This window comes from Pelodiscus sinensis, chromosome 8 (assembly GCF_049634645.1).
Source record: "Pelodiscus sinensis isolate JC-2024 chromosome 8, ASM4963464v1, whole genome shotgun sequence".
NCBI lineage: Eukaryota > Metazoa > Chordata > Testudines > Trionychidae > Pelodiscus > Pelodiscus sinensis.
The window spans coordinates 27,074,947-27,095,398 of record NC_134718.1 but is presented as its reverse complement, the minus strand read 5'-3'; the positions used below and the strand labels follow the sequence as shown (position 1 = coordinate 27,095,398).

Sequence of the window (20,452 nt, the reverse complement as noted above, 5' to 3'; positions counted from 1 at the left end):
TGCAGTTCTATAGAATTATTAAAAATACTGTAGATTACAGTAACTTAAAAGCTATCAACCTTTCAAACTTCTTGCAAAGATTTGGGTTTTACATAGGTGTGGTAATAATGAAGTGGACATTCAGTGCAGTGCTTCTAATGTACTGTGGAATGTATCCCAACATTGAAAAAGCAATAGTACAACAATTCAGAGTATGAAATACATGATGTTTGTATAATCATTTCCCCATGTACTATAAGCAAAGTGTATATTCATAATATTTAATTCAATATGACTCTTCAGCTGTTGATGCTTGAAAATGCAAATTGGTGATTTACACACATGCAAACACATATCTATTTAGCAAAACATTTAAGCTCTGGCTTCATTCTCTTTGACCTTAATGGGATTTAAAAACATACTTAGTTATCTAAGTGCTTAGGTGCCTTGCTGGGTTGGGGACAGAGAAATAGATTAAAACATGTAAATAGTCATTGTATACATAACAGTTTTGTTTTCTATAATGTTTGTTTCAGGCTGACAAGAAAGAAAAGAGTAATGCCTTGAATATCGCAATAGATAGCATGTGCAAGAAGACAAGAGACCTTCGCAAACAGGTAAAGAACTTGGGGACAAAATCATGGAAAAACAGAAAAACAGATTTATCTATATTTATTTCCTGCTTTTGATATGATTATAATTTTAAAAAGAGAGGAATTCTTATCCAGAGCAGATTTAATATTACAAATCTGTAAGTCCGTAAAGATCCAACATTATGAATAAGGTTCATAAAGAATGGATCTGTGTGTGTATGTATGCACAGAATTTTTTTCAGAAAGTTTCTTACCGTGGCATTTGGAAATTTAGAGTAGTTTTATGCATTTTTTTTCAAGCTTGATGAAATTTCACAAACATTCATAAAATCATAGCACTGGATGGAAACTCGAGAGATCACTAAGTCCTGTCCCCTGCACTTCTCGCATGACTAACATTTAGATCATCCCTGACAGGTGTTGTCTAACCTGCTTTTACAAATCTCCAATGACAGAGATTCCACAGCCTCCCTAAGCAATTTATTTCACTGGTTAACCACTTTGACAATCAGGATGTTTGTCCTGATGTCCAATCTAAACTTGCATTGCTGCAAATTGAGCCCATTGCTTCTTGTCCTATCATCAGAGGATATGGACAATTTTTCTCCCTCCTCCTTTAAAAAATCTTTTAGGTACTTGAAAACTGCTATCATGTCCCCTCTCAGTTTTCTCTTTACCAGACTAAGCAAACCCAGTTCTTTCAGTCTTCCCTCATAGCTCATGTTTTCTAGACTTTTAATCATTTTTGTTGCTCTTCTCTGGACCTTCTACAATTTCTGCACATTTTTCCTGAAATGTGGCAAATAGAACTGGACAGAGTGCTCCAATTGACACCTAATCATCACAGAGTAGAGCGGAAGAATGACTTCTCTTGTCTTGCTTCCAACATGCCTGTTAATACATCCCAGAATGATACTTGCCTTTTTTTTGCAACAGTGGAGGAATAAGACTTGAATTGGAAGCCATGAAATCCTAAATTTGGGTTCTGTCTGTACCAATATGTGTCTTTAATCATTTCCTGCATAGCACTTTACACACATTAATTATGCTTTACAATACTCCTATGAAGTGGATAAAATAATTAATCTGTGTGGCTTTCATAAGGAGATTCAGTCTCTAGGGGTATGTCTACACTACCCCGCTAGTTCAAACTAGCGGGGGTAATGTATAGTCATCCGCAGTTGCAAATGAAGCCCGGGATTTGAATTTCCTGGGCTTCATTTGCATGAAGCCGGCAGCGCCATTTTTAAATGCCGGCTAGTTCAGACCCCGTGCTGCGCGGCTACACGCGGCACGGACTAGCTAGTTCGGATTAGGCTTCTAATCCGAACTAGCTGTACACCACGTTCCACACAGGGGAACACAGTGAATTTATGTTTCACTGGACACAGTGAATTTATGTTTGAATCTAGCTTTAATGAGTGATAAGTGATGTAGACATAGCACATGTATCCACCACGGACATAGGTCTAGTCATGAGCCAGCTAGTAGGACATCACGAACCACAAGCCCACCAGCAAATTCAATGAAAAACAAAATAGGGAAGATGGATGCAAAAGTGGATAGCTCTCATTTTGAAATCGTATATTCCATTCATTTAAATATTTCATGAGATTGTATTTATCATTCCACTAGAAGATGTACCTGGTGTTGCTTGGGTCCTTCTGGGCAGGCAATAGGCATTGTGAGGGGTTCAGGCATCAGAGCAAGGGTTGGGGTTTCAGGGCTGGTAGTAGAGGGTGCACAAATCAAGGTTGGGGGCCCTCATGTCAGAGGACTGGGAAATGTAGCAAGTCTCAGGGCAGGGCGCTGGGTATATGGAGGGCTCAGGGCAGGGGGTGGAGATGCAGGAGTCAGGGCAGGGAGCAAGGAGATAGAGGTGTTCAGAACACAGGGCAGGATTCAGGGCGGGGGGTGGTGGTAGTGGTGGTTAGGCCAGGAGACTCAGGTCAGGGGATTGGGAGGTTTGGGACTCTTCTGGGGATGGGCTCTTTGAGAAGGTTTAGGCTGCAGTGTCCACTAGCCTCTAGCTCCTTTGGGGTGGGGGGACAGGAGTGCAGTACCTAGTCGACAGCTCCTCTTGGGAGTGCCAGGGCTTCAGTGCCCAACCCAGACTTGGTTGTTCTTCTTTGGGGGAGGAGTGTGAGTGGGTTGTTGTACAGCCTGGTATCAGTGGTGCTTCTCGGGGTGGGGGGGATGCTGGCTCTGGCAGTGTTCTTTGGAGGGAGAAGGTGTTGCACAGCGTGGGCCCAGACCCGGTGGTGCTTCTCAGGAAGGGAAGTGGGCTAAGCAGGCTGGACTTGGTCCAGCTTGTCTGGGGTGGGCAGACTGGGGCTCTGCTACCTAGCACCACCCTGCAGCATCTCCAGGGTGGCAGGGCTCCTGGCTGGTAGGACCGTTGGCTGGTGAGGCTACCTCCCCTCCCAACTGGCACTATGGCTGAGGACCAGGGGGGAGGGATATTTTAGAGGCAGGGGAGCCACATGCCAGTGGACAGCAACATGGAGAACCCTGGCCCCAGGTGGCCACTCTCTTGCTAGTGCGGCTGTCCCTGTGGTCACTGTGCAATGTATCTGCCTCTCTTGTCAGCCCCCTCCCTTTCTATGTGATGGAAAACAATTGAATTAGTGTACCTCCCATTGTCCTGGCACAATCAAACCCCAACCTTCCTTTAAGTTATAATAAGAAGACGCTGCATGCCAAATTTGGTAGTCCTAGCTCTCACCATTTTGGAGGAGTTCTGGAACAAATGGACTCACAGACAGATGGACTCATGAACAGACAGACAGATACACAAACTTTCTAAAATATATATAGCTAGATCTATATGGTGCCATATATAGTAGTTACTTATGTGCAGCATGCCGGAGATCAGTGCTTCCCCTCACCAGCAGGACTGTTTACATTTTAAGGAAGGGATGATGGCAGACTCATTCCAATGTCTGCTGCTCTGTATCTTGACATATTGCCGGTGTTAATATTCACATCCTAACTCTGCCATTATACTTGTGGTTGATCTGTTGTGCTTTGCACAGATGTTTTGCCTGTGGTTATTGTTTAGTTATTTTCTGGAAGGGTTCTTAGGGCTGATGTTACCATGTGTGTCCCCTTCTCCTACTCACTGATAGCTTTTTTCCCCACACATTGCAGGTTTCATTGCCAATGTCCCTTTGAAACAGGGAAAAGAGAGTCTCTCGCTAATAATTATCAGGCCTTGTGCCAATGTTGCATTTGAGAAAGCAGTTTTCCAGTCTAATCACAGCATTGATTCAAATAGCATCTCACACACACATCCCTCCCTCATTCTTTCCTCCTGAAGAAGTATAACCACAGATTTTAAAAATGTTCTTTTCCGTAGGTTTATTTTGCCTCCTGTGACATTCCAGTAATCAAATCCAAATCCTTTGTAATGTGTGGCAAAGCTCTGACTGCCCTGTGGGTCCTGCACTTCTGGCAGACAATAGTTGCCTCAATGGCTTTCTGTCTCTCTCCACACAGCCTCTTCTTTTTGTGGAGGCAAGGGTCACAGCCCACCGAGGCATATTCATCATAGGCTAGTTCACAGTTTGGTATGAAAACCCCACTCTAGTCTAGTCTCCCTTCTCAGGAGCAGAGTCTATAGTGGGGCAGGAGGAGGGGGGAACCCAGGCACACCCACTAGTCCAGGTGTCCTGGCCCAGAATCATAGAATACTAGAACAGGAAAGGACCTCAAGAGGTCATCAAGGCTGTGTCTAGACTACATGCCTCTGTCGGCAGAAGCACGTAGATTAGACACATAGGCAAAGGCAAATGAAGCCGCAATTTAAATGATCACGGCTTCATTTACATTTACATGGCTGCCACGCTGAGCCGACAAACAGCTGATCAGCTGTTTGTCGGCTCGTGTGCTAGTCTGGACGTTCCCCCTGTCGACATCAAAGCCCTTTGTCGGCAGCCCCGTTATTCCTCGTGGAATTAGGTTTACCGGGGCTGCCGACAAAGGGCTTTGATGTCGACAGGGGGAACGTCCAGACTAGCGTGTGAGCCGACAAACAGCTGATCAGCTGTTTGTCGGCTCAGCGCGGCAGCCATGTAAATGTAAATGAAGCCGCGATCATTTAAATCTTCATTTGCCTTTGCTGAAGAAACAAATCTACATGCCTCTGCCGACAGAGGCATGTAGTTTAGACGTACCCCAAATTCAGTCCCCTGCCCTCACGGAAGGATCATACACCATCTACATCATCCCTGATAGATGTCTGTCCAACCTGCTCTTGATGGAAATTCCACAAGCCTTCTAGGCAATTTATTCCAGTGTTCAACCACCCTGACAGTTAGGAACTTTTTCCTAATGTCCAACCTAAACCTCCCTTGCTACAATTTAAGCCCATTGCTTCTTGTCCTATCCTCAGAGACAAAGTAGATCAATTTTTCTCCTTCCTCCTAGTAACACCCTTTTAGATACCTGAAAACTGCTATCATGTCCCCTTTATCATGTCGAAAAAAGGGGTGTGTGTAGACTGCAGGGTTTTCTGAAAAAAGTGTGTAGACTGCTGCCATGTTCTTTCAAAAGTAAATTGAAAGAATGCAGACTTTATTTGACTCCGGAAAACCTCCTTTGACAAGGAAGAATGCCTTTTTTCGAAAGTGCTCTTTTGAAAAAAGGCACTATGTAATGCAAACTGCGCTTTTTCAAAAGAGAGCACCCAGATTGCCTGGGTGCTCTCTTTTGAAAAAACAGCTTGCTTTTTTAAAAGTACTGGTTGTAGTCTAGATGCTCTTTTTCAAAAGAGGCTTTTTCAAAAGTACCTTTCAAAAAAGCCTCTTCAAAAGAGGTTTGCTGCCTAGCTGTAATGGTTATTGAGATAGTTATTCACCCGCCGTATAGTAGCCCCATTTCACTAATTTAGGTTGTATTTCACTAATTTATTGATAAGAAGGTCATGCAAGACCATATTAAATGTTTTACTAAAGTCTAGGTATAACACATTTACCACTTCCCCCTCATCCACAAGACTCATTATCCTATCAAATAAAGCTATCAGATTGGTTTGACAAGATTTGTTCTTTACAAATCTATGCTAGCTATTACCTATCACCTTAGCTTCCAGATGTTTGTGGATGCATTCCTTAATTATTTGCTCAAAGCCAGCTGGCTCTCAGCCAAGGCTATAGAGGACCATAAGGCAGCAGCAACAGAATTTCTTTTACTCCCAGTCTGGCAGTATTTTCCCTGCACCACTTCTTGGAACGATCCCTCCCAATACTTTTCCTCTGATAACTGCTCCTCTACAGCATTCTGCCTTGTTCATGGTCCTCAGCTCAAACCCACAGTTCACCTTCTCACTCACATCTTGGGCTTCTTCCCTCCCTGCAGGGTGGCCTTATAAACAAGCTCTCCCAGGCCTTAATGAGCTGCAGGTGCTCTGATTAGCCTGCTGCTTCAGGCAAGCATTAATTGGTCTCAGGTACCTGCCTGATGCTGCTGCACTAGACTCAGCCCTCTTTACTCTGGGAATAGAAAACTGCTCACCCAGAACCCTGCATATCTGCCCTCTGTTAGTGAGAGGCAACCAGCTGGTCTGGATCTGTCATAGAGTGGAAAGCCTTACACCTTAAATGGCCATAAAAATCTAACCTAAAGTCACCTTTTCTCTGCCTCCTATTTATGGCACCTGTAACATCTTTCCTTTTCACTGTATAATATTATAATACATTTACTGTCCCAATAACAAGCATCACCATGATTGTGTCTGCTCTTCTTTGTCTGTATGTGTCCTTTCTGTCGGTAGTATGGTTTCTGCCTTATAGGGTGCGAGAGTTAGAAAGAGACACCTTAACCCTGTCATGATTATGAGGGTTAGCCAGCAGCCTGGGGATTAAGGGGTTAACTACACCTAGCCAGGTGGAGTGACCAATAAGAATGTAGGTGGGACTTTTCAAACTGGGACAAAGGAATTTGGGTTTTTTTCTCTTCTCCCTTTTGTCTCTCAGAGAGTTCTCTACAGAGAGGGACAAGCATGTCTCTCTCTCTCCAAGACACCATGTCATGGCTCCTTCCCCACTCTGGCATGATAAATGCAGAAGTGGGGACCAGCAAGTGTACCCCAAAGCCTTATCTACCAGGCTTTGGTATAAAACTTCCCCCCAAGATCTTAAAAAACCTAGATCTTGGGAATAAAACTTCCGCTGCCACCACCCAAATGTTGATAAAGAAATCAGGGGAAAGATCATTTGGGAAATCTTACCCCTAAAATAAAAATCAAGGCACACAATTAACCACTGCCAGGTTAATAAAAAGAAAAGAAAGAACTTTTATTATTACAACAATATTCCTGTTGCAACCATAATGACTAGATAGGGAGGTAACAAAATATACTCATGGAGAAACTACATGGGCCTAGAACTTAGTTACAAAGAAAAGCCAAAACATCTTTTACACAGTGCCAGATCTCAGATCCCATACCCAATCCTTAAAACAATAAAACCTAACTACCTAAACTTTACCCTACTTACAGAAAATGAAGAATGGTGTCTTGGAGAGAGAGAGACATGCTTGTCCCTCTCTGTAGAGAACTCTCTGAGAGACAAAAGGGAGAAGAGAAAAAAACCCAAATTCCTTTGTCCCAGTTTGAAAAGTCCCACCTGCATTCTTATTGGTCACTCCACCTGGCTAGGTGTAGTTCACCCCTTAATCCCCAGGCTGCTGGCTAACCCTCATAATCATGACAAACCCATTGAAAAAAATTGCTTGCTATGATCATATTGAAGAGACATTTATACTAATTTAAACACCACAAAATAATTTTTTGGACTTTGCCTTTTGGTCTTTTTGCCCTCTTTTCTCTTCAGCTTTTTATCCCTTGTTTTTCATGATTTTGTTTCCTTTCTGTCTATGGTGCTATAAGAATTCTCTTTATAAAAGCTAAGTACCATATAAAACTCGCAAAAAGAAAATCAGCAACAATAGTTGAGAGCTTTTTATATACCACAATATATCACATGGCAGTGGCTGTATTTCAGGACAGAGAATTTTTCAGAACCCAAGTATTGCAAGAACTAAAACCTCCATATATGAAAGATTAATTAAACTAATCAACCAATAAGCAGCTAAAGAGAAGAGTTCTGCAACATGAGATTAAAATAAGCTCTTGATTAGAAAATTGGGTTTAACTTTTGGATTCTGCAGATATGTGATACATTGGTGGAGTTGTTCCTAAAATGAAACTTTTGTACTGGTGCAGGGTTCTGTGCTATGGAGGACTGGAGCCTTAGTAGTAGTATGGCATTTATGGTGTTCTTGTACAGCATTGCATGATAGCATGAAGTGTTCACCTATTAAAATATTATCTGACAAGCTCTGAAAGGCCTGCTCCTACAATGCTGAAATCAGTGGGAGATTTGTGTTTTACTTGGTAAGTGCAAAAGACTTGATAAGTGCAAAAATCAAGCTCTCCTGAATACGTTAGTACAATGTGAGAGAAATTTGAGCACTCCACAGGTTTTAAGATGATATGCTTGATTTGGCTGTTACCTGATCCAAAACAAATCTGTCAGAGGAAATGAAACAGCATCCATGTATATGATGCTGCTGTGGCTTTTCAGTATTAGTATTTGGCAAGTTCAGGACCTCTTTCTTCATAAGGAAAATAATAAAGTAGATTGGTGTGTATTTAATTGAAATAGTAATGGCTTAGATCCTATTCCTAAAAGGCATGCAGACATGTTTAATGTTAAAGAGATGAGTAGATCCACTGAACTTCAATGGCACTATCCACATGCATAAAATCAAGCATGTGTGTTTGTAGGATAGGGGTGTTTATATATTTTGCTCTTGCTGTTGAAACTTATTCCCCCTTTCTGAGTTAATAAACTGGAGAATAAACAAATGTAGTTGTTGAATGTACTAATGGAGATGCTAATAAAGATTGATCCTCTCTAGTTCAGGACCCTCTGGACCTGACCAACGCTGAATCAGAGAATTTGCCAAACCATAGAAGGTCAATATTGTCTAGCAGCAGTACCAACACTCGTACTGTTTACTGTGCTCTTAGAAGTCATTTAGGAATAAATTAGAGTTAAATAATAGCACAGAATACTGAGCGCTGGGACTGGTGGCTGTAAACAAACTTCATGGGACTGCAGGAAACTTGGCCATGCTCATGATAAGTGGACCTCTGGCTAACTAAAATCATGCCGGATCACAGATGTGGCTGGGCCAGAGAGTGCTGGACTAGAGAGGTTCAACCTGTATTGCATTGTGATCTGATAAGCTGGACTCCTATAGGTATATTGACACTGAACTCCAAGGCTACCTCTACACTACACACTGCTTGTGGTGGGATGTATTGTGTAACTACAGGTCCAACTGAAAAGTAGGCTGCATCCATGCTATGACGGAGAAAATTTTCAGATTCTCCCTGCTAACAATTCATTCTGGGAAAAGCCACTAGAACCCTGGAATTGGCTGAGCTCTCTCACTTCCAGACTCTTTTCAAGTAGCAGGAGAGGGCTCTGGCAGTGTGGAGAGGGTGTAGGGTGACCTGATGTTCTGGCAGTACAGGTTGGACCTCCCTGGTCTGGCACCCTCGGAACCTCACTAGTCCAGGATGAGGAATTTTTACAGACCACAGGAAGTAATTTCTGCCCCCCCTGCTGTCTGCCCTCCCATCTTGCCCCCCACACTGGGCTTCCTGGATCCTCCTCCCATAGCCCAGCTGAGATGCACACTGGTTCCCTCCCCCCCCCCCCCATCTAAGCCATGTGCTGCCTCCCTCCACCCCACAGTCCAGGGAAGCCACGAGCTACACCATCTCCACATAGTGCCATGTTCCTGGCCCTTCCACCCCGCAGAATGCACTGAGACTGTCTGATCCTGAAACTTATGTGGTCCTTCTACACCATGGATGTTGCTGAACGAGTGAGCATTTTATATAGGTGCAACCTCTAGCGGAATCTTTATTCAGAAATTGTCTTGCAAGTACAATATTTCTCTGTTGCTAGCTCTGTTGGTATATATGCTCCCCCAAATAGAGGAAGAGTAACATCAGAATGACTTCATTTTTTCATATCTGCCTAACCGTAGGCGTGCTTACTCACTCTGAGGTTTTTCACACAGGGACATTGGAACTAAAATGCTATATAAAAACATTTCCTTTTGCAGCAAATCAATTATTGCCTTTTCACTTCAATATTAGTTTTAAGATGCTTTTTCTTTTCTGCTGCAATCAGTGTGTTTTATATTACTATCAGCATCTTTTATATGTACTGATAAAAAGAGGTTAGAAGAAATAAGTGCATATTTTGCACTGGGAAACATAGTACAACTGATAATGTTAATTATATTCCATGTATTGCTTTGATTTGTGTACTTCCTAGAGTCTATTATATGATTACAATGAACTCATTTAGCTTTAGAACCTAGAAAATATCCTCTGAGTAATTTCCCAACCATCAGTTATAAGATTATGTGAAATCTAATTTAAGAGAACTAATTTGTATTGGAATGCTACTTGTTTAATAATTTAAGATGGAAGTTCAAGAACAATTAATGCAAATAGAGAAAATTGGACACCAGACTTATTTATCATTCTCCTTGCTGTATTAATATATTGTCAGATATTATCAGGGATCTCAATGGTATAATTACCATGCCATATACAATTTAGCTAATCAAAATGTATTGTTGCTCCTGAAACAAGGTAGAAAACATTTGGCTAATTTTGCAGTTATGAAAATACATGATGTTGAAGATACTGAGTATAAATGAGTCTGAACATCATTGTACGAATGTGCTCTTTGAGAAATAAAATATCTTCATTTTTTGAAGTCTGATCTTTAAGTGAAAATATAAAGGACACAAGAATAGATTTATTTTACTGATTTATTTATCAGTTGGACCCAATTTAGCAGTCCATTTCTAGTCAATGAAGCATTAAGTACATGTTTAGTTTCCATTGACTTTAATGGGACTCAAGCACATGCATAAATGCTTGTTGAAATGGGACCATAATACTCTGTGTTTGTTAAATAATATGTTTTATAATAAAATTATCCCTAAATATTAAAATATACAAGTATGATTGAAGTAAATAACTGTAGCTCCAATAATTTCCATTTATATACTGCCCATTTTATCGGATACAAAGAAATGTATAGACGTACTAGTAATTTATAGTTCAGATTTCAATTACAGGCAGTCCCCGACTTACGTGGATCCGACTTACGTCGGATCCCTAGATACGAACGAGGTGAGGCAACTCCCGCACATGCGCAGCAGCATTCCCGGGGCTCGCTCACCTGGGTCCTAGGATCCTCCTCCTCCTCGGGCCAGCTCCGACTGGGGTCCCGCAGAGCTGCCGGGCAGAGGAAAAGTGCCTCCCCACGCCCGCTGCCCCCCCCACCCCTCTGCCAGCAACAGGCTGCCCCCTCCCCTGAGCAACAGGCTGCCGAACAGACAAAAGCAGCCTCTCTGCTCCTCCTCCCCTCTATACAGGCCGGGCTCCCGGAGCGCAGCAGCGTCCCCGGGGCTCGCTCACCTGGGTCCTAGAATCCATCTTCTCCTCCTCTTCGGCCGGCTCCAACTGGCCTCTGCCTGCAGCAGCTGGCCACAGGAACAGGGATCCCGCAGAGCTGCCGGGCAGAGGAAAAGTGCCTCCCCACGCCCGCTGCCCCCCCCCCCCCCGCTGCCTCGCATCCTGCACGCCTCCCCCCTCCCCCCTGCCAGCAACAGGCTGCCCCCTCCCCTGAGCAACAGGCTGCGGAACAGCAGACAAAAGCAGCCTCTCTGCCCCTCCTCCCCCTATACATGCTGGGCTCCCTGGGCAAACAAAGACTCCACCAAATCAAACAAAGTGCTGGCCTCATTGTGTTAGCAAAAAAAGGACCCTCCTCCTAGAACCTGGGTGGTGTGTGGAAATAAAGCTATTAGCTCAAAGCATGGTGCAGAGCTGTTTGGTATTTGATGAGTTACTCCTTTAGTCCTGAGTTTGTCACAGGGACAGAAATAGATGTGAAATCTTCTGAACAGGGGAACAGACAGCAAAACAAACATTAGAGGGGAGTTAACCTTTCCCTATGCTATCCAAAACTAAAAAAAATGTTTGGCTAGAGTTTCCCCTACAATATGTACCAGTTCCGACTTACATACAAATTCAACTTAAGAACAAACCTACAGTCCCTATCTTGTACGTAACCTGGGGACTGCCTGTACTATATATTGATCTTATTCAATTATAATTGTTTTTATAATTACTGTAGTGGTCTGTAATACAGTATATAATACAATCTGCTTTATTTTTCAGCTTCGGAAAGCTATTATAGATCATGTCTCGGACTCTTTCTTGGATACTACTATTCCACTTCTAGTTCTCACTGAAGCTTCTAAAAATGGAAGAGAAAAGGAAATAAAGGAATATGCTGCTATATTTCAAGAACACACCAATAGGCTTTTGGAGGTAGGTTTCATGGATCTGCAGCTAGACTGAATGCAAGTGATAAGTGAGCTCATACTGCACTACATTTTTCTATCTGATTTGATAACATAATTACTCAGTGAGTCAGCAAAATGCATCTATGGCTAAATTCAGTAATAATATATGTTTTCTTTGTTTACATGCTGCACAGTGGTGCTTGTGCTCTGCAGCTTGTGTAAGTAGTATTTTGTTCACTGGGTTGCTGCAGGAATGGCTTGTGCACAACGCCTGTTTATGTGGTCCCCTACACATTTTTTTAAATTTTCATCAGTTTTCAAATTCTTGTTTAAAACTTTGCATTCTCACATACACACATGTGCCTTCCTGCAAAACCCAACCCGTACATCATTTATTTTCCTTTTCCTTCAAATGTAGATTTATTTAAAAATAATCAGTGCTGAAATCCTAACTTTCGTACATGGTACCAGGGAAAATTATTGGCAAAAATCACAACTTCTCTGATTCCAACATGTCTTTAATTTTGAGTGTTAAAAAAATCCAAGTTCCTTCCTCGCATGTTTGCTCATGTCCCTTCCATGCTAGATGTGTGCACACACCATGTTCAATAGCTGCTGGAGATTTTTCTCTTCGTCCTGTCAATAGGACTGGCGGGAGACAGGATCGAGGAGTGAACTACATCATGGTACTAACTATAGGAAACTTTCCATGGTCCCATTGCAAAGGTCTCTGACCCATTGTCAGTCACAGCTCCCCAGCATCACCTGGAGGCAGATGTTAGTAGTGTGTCAACATGCGTTCCAAGGGAAGCAGCTTTTCAGAATCTAAGCTGGACTCTTTCATCCTCCTGAAGAAGTAGCAAGTTACTGGATGGCAGTATTAGCTCCGCAAGTGGTGCTTGGCCACCAACCCACTGACTGCTGCCGAGGCAGTAATAGAAACTGTTGGGATTTCCCCTGGTACCAGGGCCACCTTCCTGCTTCTCCGACTTAATGGTGTCTGAGAGATGAGCCACTGTTTTGTCCCATCCAGCACTAGACCCTGACTCCAATAGCAAGTTCAGTAACCTTGGTTTCAGATGCATCAGACTTGGGCTGGAGAGCCCATCTTGACAATCTTGGGATTCAGGGTGACTGGTGTTAGGAAGAATTTTTCTTGCATACAAATGTCTGGTAACTTAGGTCAATAGGCTTGGCTTGCTAGGTTTTTCTTCTGCAGATTTCAGGTAAAGCAGTACACATCCTAATGGACAATCTGGCTTCAATGTTTTACATCAACAAGCAGGGAAGAGCTTGATCTTCAGTCTTGGACCAAGGGACACTCTGACTGTGGGACTCCTGCATGAAACTCACCATTCAACTTGGGTCATCAAATCTCCTGAGAGCCCAGACTGCACTGTTGGGTCACATCAGCATGGCCTTATCCTCTCACCAGAAATGAAGGCCTCTGTTTGACAACCAGACAGAACATCAAATACCATCCAAAGATCTGTTAGGCCTTTAAAGTGCCACCAGATTCCTTGCTGCTTTTACCATCAGTTCACTGTGCAAGCTCAGCAGGAGCGCCCTCACTGATGCCTTCTTGCTGTGTTGTGGGCAGACCATCTATTGTAGCCTTCCCATCACATTCCCCTTGATTCACAAGGTCCTCCTAATGATTAAGCAGGACTAGATGAGGGTTATCCTGATAGCTTCAGCTTTGTTTGGCATGCTTCAGGTCTTCTAAGTGGCAGCTCTGTTCATGCTCCCATGCCAACTGAACTTGATTTCATAAGTCCACTGCCAGTTGCTTCACCCAAACCTCATCTCATTGTCCCTGACATCATGGTTACTAACCTTTCATAGCTATTGTTCTTAGAGCAGCTATTGCTGTTCATATCCATACTATGACTCACCATCCTACCCCTCTGTCAGAATTATTGGAGAGAGAGAACTGACAGGGTGCTGAGCAGGGGTACTCCTTATACTGGTACACACATACACAAATCCAGGAGGCACGACAGCTACTCCGAGAGATACCACGAAGGGAAAAATTTCCAGCAACTCTGCATGTGGTGCGCACACATAATGAGCGACACATGTTAATTTACAACAGTTATGAAAGCTCAGTGTTTTTCAAAAAACAGTGTTTGTTTGTTTTCTGATTTCCAGTGTATATGGTAGTATCTTTTATAGTTACCCATTCACAAAGACATCCAGACTTGAAGACAATAGCAGAAAATTTTACAAAGATAACTTATTGCAATAAATAACTTGAAACATCAGTGTGACCTTGTAAAGCTTACTACTTAAACATGACTAAAGCAAGAAATATAATATTTGTATTGGATTCATGTACTATATACGCAGTATTGCCCCATTTACTCAAACTGTTCTGGGAACATCAAAGATATTCAGATAAGTGAATTACTTGGTAAATAGTTTATGTGAAGAGACATAAGCAAGATTCTTATTAAAAAGATTAGGATTAAAAAAGGATTTTAATATAGAATAAACTTGTTTTTTTCTGAGTGTAGGTGTAAATGAACAGCGTGTAAGTATATATTTGGGTGTATTTATAATAGATATTACATATTGTTCCAAAGGGATTAATTTCTAAATTGTTTTAGCATCTCAAATAATTCTATGCTCAGAGAAATTGTTGTGCTTATTTGAGCATGCACGAAGAGTTCAATTTCCTGTTGTAAGAATTAATAGTTCCAAATTAGCACACTGTTGAAATTTAAATTATTTTTTCCTGGTACTGAAAAATAAACATCATGGTAAGTCATCTAATAAAATTAAAGTTCTCTATTGTAGATCTAATAAAAGTACGGTATTTTCTTTAAAAGTTTTTTTTTAGTTTAAAGTATTTACATGCATCTCAGAACAACACCTTGATTAATGATATACAGAGATTTTTTTATAAACAATACTGCTGGACTCTCCAGGAAATTAATTAGATAGTAGCTGTGTTGCATTTTTCAACCAGTAGCATATTAGATGTAAAGTACACATAAACAAACTACCACAAGGTGACTTTTTCATTCAAATTAACAGATTTAGTTGATTAAAAATGCAGTGATTTTCAGCAGCATTGGCAAAGAACAAAGCAGAAAAAAATAAGGTGTTAGTATCATATAAAAAAGAAAAACCTTTCAATCAGCCTAAAATCTCTTTGGAATAGGTGTGAATACTCAGAGTGATATACACAGACACGGTGTTCTGCCTTTGAATAGCTTAAGTGCTTTTAATCTAAAAATGCATACATTTTGTTTGGTAATTCATCTCCTGAATAATAATAATAATATATGATACTGTTGCTGCAGTTTGGCAGAAGATACAGATGATGTGGATCTTTTGCAACTGAAAAAACCTTACACATTAATATTCTTAGTCTCTATTTATTAACAATTACCAAGCAAGCAGAATATCCATGCTAAGCACACAGTGTCATGCTCTCCAAGCCTGATGAAGGCAGGCAGACTTCCCCAGTTGGCCAGGCAAGGTCAGTCTCTTGGGATCCTAGCTGTTGCGTGTCATGGTTGTGCAGAGAAGTCCAGGCAGCTCTGGTCTTAGGTTGGGTCTTGGAGGTGTATTCTTCTTCCAGGTTGTCCCTCCTTCTTGCTGTTCCTTTCTTCTTTCCCTTCCCCTTTTCCTTTTTTCTCCTCCTTCTTGGACCCCAGTTTATATAGTGAAACTTGAATCCTTCTTAGCTATACTTTAACCAATTGTTTTAGTATAATTTTAGTAACCAATCATAACATACTGTAACAGAACTACCTAACCAATCATACCCCACCACCTTAGTTGACTTACACTTAGCAAAATTAATTATACAGCAGACAGAAACAACTAAAACCAAGATAGAGATCATAAAGGCAAACAATAGGAAAGTGAGGACAATGCTGGTCCAGGCAAGCTCCAGGTCCCAGGTATGAAAGCCCATGGAAGTCGTCCTGTCCATATGCCACATGCTAGACTGCATGGTGAATGACAAAATATCTGCATTAGTGCAGTACAAAATATAGACATTCCCATTATCCCTAAAAATGTTTAATCCTATTCTGAGTGTAGAGATGCAGAACTTGAATATAGTATCTCCAGTGAGGGAGTACTTTCTTGTTAATATAGTAGAATTATGATATATTTCAGCAATATTTTCCATCCCATATTTGATATATATCCTAATACTTTGTTTTGTTATTTGACCACTACTGCACACTGAGCAGGTGTTTCCATTATAGCTTCCACAAAGACTTCCACCTTACAGAAGGGCAAAAGTACATTCTTATGGGCCCTACAGTGTCTACACTGGTGTGTTCTTGTGCGAAAACAGCAGCTCTTGTGCAAAAATATGCCGCCTATCTACACTGGCCGCATGTTCTTGCGCAAATAAACGGACATTGTACTGTAGAAAATCAGGGCTTCTTGAGCGAGAACTCTGATGCTCCTTCTCAGGATGAAGCTTCTTGCACAAGAGATCTTCTAGAAGATGCCAGTGTAGACAGGCAACATGAATATATTGTGCAAGAAGCCCCTATGGTTAAAATGGCCATCAGAGCTTTCTTGAGGAAGAGAGCGTCTACACTGCCATTGATGCTCTTGCGCAAAAGCACATGCCAGTGTAGACGCTCTCTTGTGGACGAGTTTTTCCACAAGAACTCTTCTGCAAAAGAGTTCTTGAGCAAGAAGCTGCCAGTGTAGACGTGGGTGTTTAGTTCCATGGAATGCATTCCATCTCCAGCTTACAGTGTATGGACTCATGTCAATGGACTATAATGATTTGCATTAATTACTTCTCCTGATGCAGCAATAGTGAGATGGCAGAAGCTATTTTTATATCCCCTTTAGTTTCAGTGGGACTCTGAAGTGGAGGGATCTTCTTTTATTATTACTATTAGCATCAATACCTACATTTCACAGAAGTCAGTTTTCCTTTCCTCATCGTTAATTGAAAGAAAATACAGTTTATCAATCACATGCCCACCATTACAAACCTTTGTCACATGAGTAGCCCTTATTTATGCGAGGATGTCTATTGAAAATAAGTGAAAATCTACTAAGATGAACAAGGATGTGCAAGACTAGACTTATTGGTAAGAAAGTTTCCAAGATAAACATAATGAAAAACATTGGGCCAGATTCCACTTTGTGCTGTGGACTCCTATATCCTCCTTTGCTGATGTAAATGAGTTACAAAGGTAGCTAGAACTGGGTCCTACAGAAGTGGGATGCCATTTGCGGCGTGGATTCTCCATCTGGCTTAGATCACATGCAATGGCCATACACTTGCTCCCATCACAGTAAAAGAACACAAAGATGTGGTCTGCAATCTTTCATCATGTATATCACTGCTATTATTCAACCACAAAATGATGAGTGTTTTGTTTTGTGCAGAACATCTGATATCTCATGCTTTTTCTCTTCCATATTTGGAATTTAATTAAAGCATCTCCTGCTCTTCACTATATCTTAGTGCTTCTCTTGTCAAGAGACTGAAGAGTTCTGACTAGTAGATATAATTGCATGTATAAACACATTAGACAGATATTTGGACTTGTAAAGGTGAAGGATCCAGCTGTGTATATAGTTACTCAGCAGAACTTCTGAGATGGGAATTGGAAGAGATAATTAAAATATCAATGGATGATTTCACATAGTTTCCATTTTAGTTGGAGCATGTTCTTCTTAAATATGAGCAGTAAGGTTTTAGACGATCTTCAGTTGAATTTCCTTTGAATGTAGAACATTAATTGAGCTAAATCAAATTGGCAAGTAAATACAGCAGACAGTGATATTGTATATTAAAGAACTTAACTTCTTATAGGCCAATAACCTTTCTCACTCAGCTTGGGGTTTCTAACCTTTGATGAGTAACAACATACCTGGATTCAGCACGATCATATTACAGCAATGACTCAGTGAGCCTTTTATCTTCTGTCTAGCTAGGGGGTTATGACTATCTTTCAGGTGTGGACCTTGCTACTATTATGCATGTTTTTATCACATCAGGATTATATTATTGCAATGCACTCCAGGTGAGGCTACACTTGACAGCTATTCAGAGGCTGAATTTATGGCAGAATTTGCAACTTACTAAACAGCAGCTCTTTCGGGGCTCACATGACACCTGTCCATGACTGACTGCCCATTGGTCTCTGCATGGAGCATTAAGTTGGTTAAGCACTAAATGACTGGGAGTTGAAGTAGGAATAAGATCCTCCGGAAAAGGGCGCTTTTTCCGGAGGATCGGGGCCAGTGTAGATGCTCTTTTCCGGCTTTTCTAAAAGCCGGAAAAAAGCGGCAGACATTTTTATTTAAATGCCGCGGGGGATATTTAAATCCCCCGCGGATTTCCCTATTACGATCTCTGAAATTAACATGCCCCTTCCGGAAAAGGGGCCAGTGTAGACGTAGCCTAGGGCTGTAAGAGGAGCCAACAGGGCTGTCATTAACATTGGGGAGGCTTTGAGGAACCACTTTGACAATGAATGGCTCTAAAATGTCTTTCTTTTGGGGTTGCTTTCCTGCTACATTGCACTACTCATCCTGAGTAACACGTTCCTGAGAAAGCAAGGGATGTGATAGCCTTCAACTGAGTCCTGTGCAATTGGCATGGGTTGTGGAACAAAAGATAAAGTTATTGTACTGTTAAATGTTTGCCTTTACCGATCACTTCAAATGATGGTCACACGTCAGCTAGAGCGAATGTTTGCTGGAGAGGGAGGGTAGAGGAAAGCCTCACAACTTGCAGGTCCAGTTGTCATAGTCTCAGCTGTGATAGAGTAGAGTGCAGTGGGTTACTGGACAGAGAATTTTGTATCTGTTAAAAAGGAGGTCAATGCCATTTGTGTTCATTCTGAATCTTGATTAAACACTTTAGCATCTCAGTTTGGTCCCCGGTGATCTTTATCTTACTGTCCGTGGCATCTTTTCTATCTTTCATCTTTCTCTCCCATATCTCCTCCCTTCTCTGAGCTTGCATTGAGGAATGGGTTGACACCTCCCTCACAGTTTTGTCCCTATTTCTCCTCAGTCTCCTCCTCAGCTGATGCAGTCTGTCAGTGGAAAAAGTTTTCTGAGTTGTCAAGGTCTCCTGCAACACAGAATGTAACAAAAGAGGGACTGTAAAATTCCTACACAAGGTTGAAACATTTCACTCAAAAGCACCTTTTGTCACAAGCTGCCACTTTCCCACAGACGCTTGAGCAAAACAGACATCTCTGCAGGCTCTGTGGTGATTGTTGGAGAAGTGGACAGGGGGAATTAGGGAGGTGCATAGGGTAATAAAGGAAAAGTCCTGTCCTGTGCAGCAGGTTTGAATGGGAATAATTCTAATGATGGTCCACGTGTCCACAGGCTGATGTTACTCTTTCTGATTTCTGATTCATCAGGGTAAGTAGGGAAACCTGGACTCTACTTCTTGATGCCAGCAGGGGATGCCCCATTCCTTGGTTCCTGCAGCATTAATTGAAGAATGGTATGGGAAAGCATCATACCATGGGCGGGGAGGGGTGGGAGTGATGATGGCACTGCCATGGAGTCTTTGTGAAAAAATTAGGGAGTATCTCAGGCAAAGTTTCCAGAGTGTTTCTCTACAGAATTCAATTTACATGTTGGTGTGCATCAACACCCTGCTTGGACATAATATGTAGCTATGCAGGGCTAAGCCAGCTTACAGAAATACAGCCACCCTCCTTTGTTTCTGTGACTGACCCTCCTCCCCAAGGAAGAGCCACTTACATTGCATCTCTTTCCTTGCTTCATGCTCTGTGTTGAGCTGCTGCTGAGACTCACCATTAGCTTTGAGAATTGAGAAGAGTTGTTGACTGTCAGCCATTGAGAGTCCTGCACCCTCATCTAGCTGTGCCTCCTCATGTATAATTTTATCCTCTGGGATAAGACCTCTTTCTGCTGACTCAGTACCATCAGTAGTATCTGCAGGGTTCTTGGCAGTGGAGGTCAGGTCCCTCTCCAGGATTGCGTCAAGTTTTTTTCTAAAAACAATATGTCTCAGGTGTAGCGCCAGAACAACAGTTTGCCTCCATCTCCGTATGGTATGATGGCATCAGACTCTTTTGTCTTTGCTGTGCACTGTGGAGTGTCCCAATCATACCACTTCTCACACAAGGATTGGGAACTGGGGCCATACGTGTCCCAGTTCCTATGGGTCGCTTGCAGCTATAACTGCACAGACTCCTCTCTCCACATACTGATAAGATCCAAAAGATTCATAATGGTCCAAGCAGGAGAGAGTTTAGGGAGATAGCCAGATAGCCCTGGCCGCTCCCCCAGCCCACTTTATAAGCTGGGAAGATGCCATGAAAGTGCTCCATGCTGAGTCAGCCAGCAGGAAATGGAATTCCAAGTCTGTTTGCATTCTGGTAGCACTTCCAGCTTCCAGCTGAGAGTCTCTTGTGCTATCTAAAGAGACAAGGTAGATAAATGATGGAAGGGAAAACAGGCACAGAGAAGTGAAGTGACAT

General features: G+C 42.0%; 1 protein-coding gene across 5 annotated transcripts in view; it reads left to right on the top strand.

The window, feature by feature from the left end:
* The window catches only part of CTNNA3 (catenin alpha 3), a 1,020,369-nt gene that overhangs the window by 558,474 nt on the left and 441,443 nt on the right, over window positions 1-20,452 (top strand). For all 5 annotated transcript variants that reach the window (XM_075934910.1, XM_075934908.1, XM_075934909.1 and 2 more), the window contains 2 exons: window positions 516-596; window positions 11,857-12,009. In XM_075934910.1, coding sequence (XP_075791025.1) covers window positions 516-596; window positions 11,857-12,009 — 234 coding nt within the window. The remainder of the gene's footprint in view (window positions 1-515; window positions 597-11,856; window positions 12,010-20,452) is intronic.